We start from the raw sequence: 2,094 nt of genomic DNA on the forward strand, positions 1-2,094 counted from the left end.
TATATATATATATATATATATATATATATATGTTACATATATACATACATCTATATATGAAATTTGTTTTTACTGTATTATTTATTTTTTATATGCATATGTTGGTATGGATGGGGGAGGTATTGTCTTTCTGTTCTGTCAATATTGGTTGGTACGTTGTCTCTGGTTCAATTTGCTGATGCGGAAACAGAATTTTTCCAGGTGAGAAAAACGCAGAACCTGAAAGGGAGTTCCATGAAGTGGTTGAGAAAAATTTCAAGAAAACAGGTCTGCCATTCCGACTTTGCCTTTGCCTCTAGCTACAGATAGTTCGCTCCAAGTAGACAGTTTAGTATTTTAGTTCTCCATTCCCCATGTATATATTATATGTGTGAGTGTGAGTGTCTGTCTGTCGAAGTTTACGTGTGTGTGTGTTTTTTTGTATGTGTGAATGTGTCTGTCTATATACAATATACATATATAAATACATGTATATATGTATATATATGTATATATATATATATATATATTGCCAGTGGATCATATATCTGAAAACGAAGCACACACTAAAAGTTAGAGCAGTGATGTATTTACATGCAGTTAAATATATGTCTGGTCTTATAGTGACCAAAGGGTTTTATGGATGTGAAACTATTGGTCACTCTATGACTGGACATATATTACACTCACACACACACACACACACACACACTCACACGCTCCCCATGAATGTATGCAATCATACGGAGATATATATACATGTATGTATGCATATTGTGTATTTAATTTGAATATGACTATACTAATGACTAAACATTAATTATTTTGTTTTATTTAATTATATTTCATTCAAACGATGTATGAATAGAAAGAGAATTCTTTAGGTGGTTTTTTTTTTCTTTCTCTTTTTCAATGATGTAAGTTTAAACACCAGCATTTTTAAATTAGCAAAGTGCAGTTATTAGGCTAACTTAATAGTGCCATTAATTATATAATTAATATATTAACAATGCTATAAAATCTCTCAATAACACTACAGAAATAATGCCAATAATGCTTTAAAAAAATGGATGTCACATAATTTATGCATATTCGAAACATGCATCATATTGAAAGATATAATGTGCACATTAAAAAAAAAAAAAGTAGCAAACATTATGGTGTTAATTCTTGGTTTGGTAAGTGAAAATTCTCATAACAGGATTTCGTTATGCGAAGGTCAATCTGTTAGTTTTATGATCACATTAGCCTTGAATTTCAGAATTAAGCTCATTGTATATAATGCTAATGAAGGTGCATGGCTTGGTGGTTAGGGTGCCAGGCTCACAATCGTGAGGTTGTGAGTTTGAATCCCTGACCAGGCTGCGTGTTGTGTTCTTGAGCAAGACACTTTATTTCACGTTGCTCCAGTTCACTCAGCTGTAGAAATGAGTTGCAACATCACTGGTGCCAAGCTGTATCAGCCTTTGCCTTTCCCTTGGATAACATCAGTGGCATGGAGAGAGGAGGCTGGAATGCATGGGCGACTGCTGGTGTTTCATAAACGACCTTGTCCAGACTTGTGCCTCGGAGGGGAACTTTCTAGGTGCAATCCCATGGTCATTCTTGACCGAAGGGGTTTTTTACTCTTTACCCTTTACCCCTCATATAATGCTACTGCTAGGTCTCCAGCTGGTTGGCTCAACTTGGAGAATCTGTCTTGTGATCTTCTAATCATATGTTTGCAGTAGCAGATCTGTGATCTTGGAATGTGGAGAAGTAGCTTGACCTGCAACAAATTGAGTTGCAGCATTGCCTTCAGGGTTTGAATGCTGTGGCTCTGGTAAACCATTTTGCTGTGCTGTTCCGTTACCAAAGCAATGTTTCTGTCACTGTATAATCATCCAGTTCACCCAACATCTTGGAATTCTTCTGATGAATATTCATATGGTTTTAATTTTGATAAGGAGTCTATTGGGTTGAAATCCAAGGATTGTGCTGGCCACTGTAGCCAGTCAGCACAAAAAGTCTCTCGTGAGATTTCTTTATCAATGTACCTCAAGAGGCCCAGACTGATGGGTCAAAACATGACCGATGGGTCTAATACGAAATCCACCTCCTACTATTAATTATTAC

The 2,094-nt window shown here is 35.8% G+C and overlaps 1 protein-coding gene across 12 annotated transcripts in view; it reads left to right on the top strand.

The window, feature by feature from the left end:
* The window catches only part of LOC106877320 (oxidation resistance protein 1), a 367,386-nt gene that overhangs the window by 340,265 nt on the left and 25,027 nt on the right, over positions 1 to 2,094 (top strand). For 9 of the 12 annotated variants that reach the window (XM_052976265.1, XM_052976267.1, XM_052976266.1 and 6 more), the window contains one exon: positions 202 to 267. The exons of the other annotated variants lie outside the window; for them this stretch is intronic. In XM_052976265.1, the coding sequence (XP_052832225.1) occupies positions 202 to 267 (66 nt within the window). The remainder of the gene's footprint in view (positions 1 to 201; positions 268 to 2,094) is intronic. 12 annotated transcript variants of the gene reach the window in all.

The sequence above is a fragment of the Octopus bimaculoides genome, chromosome 24, assembly GCF_001194135.2.
Source record: "Octopus bimaculoides isolate UCB-OBI-ISO-001 chromosome 24, ASM119413v2, whole genome shotgun sequence".
In the NCBI taxonomy this organism is placed as follows: Eukaryota; Metazoa; Mollusca; class Cephalopoda; order Octopoda; family Octopodidae; genus Octopus; species Octopus bimaculoides.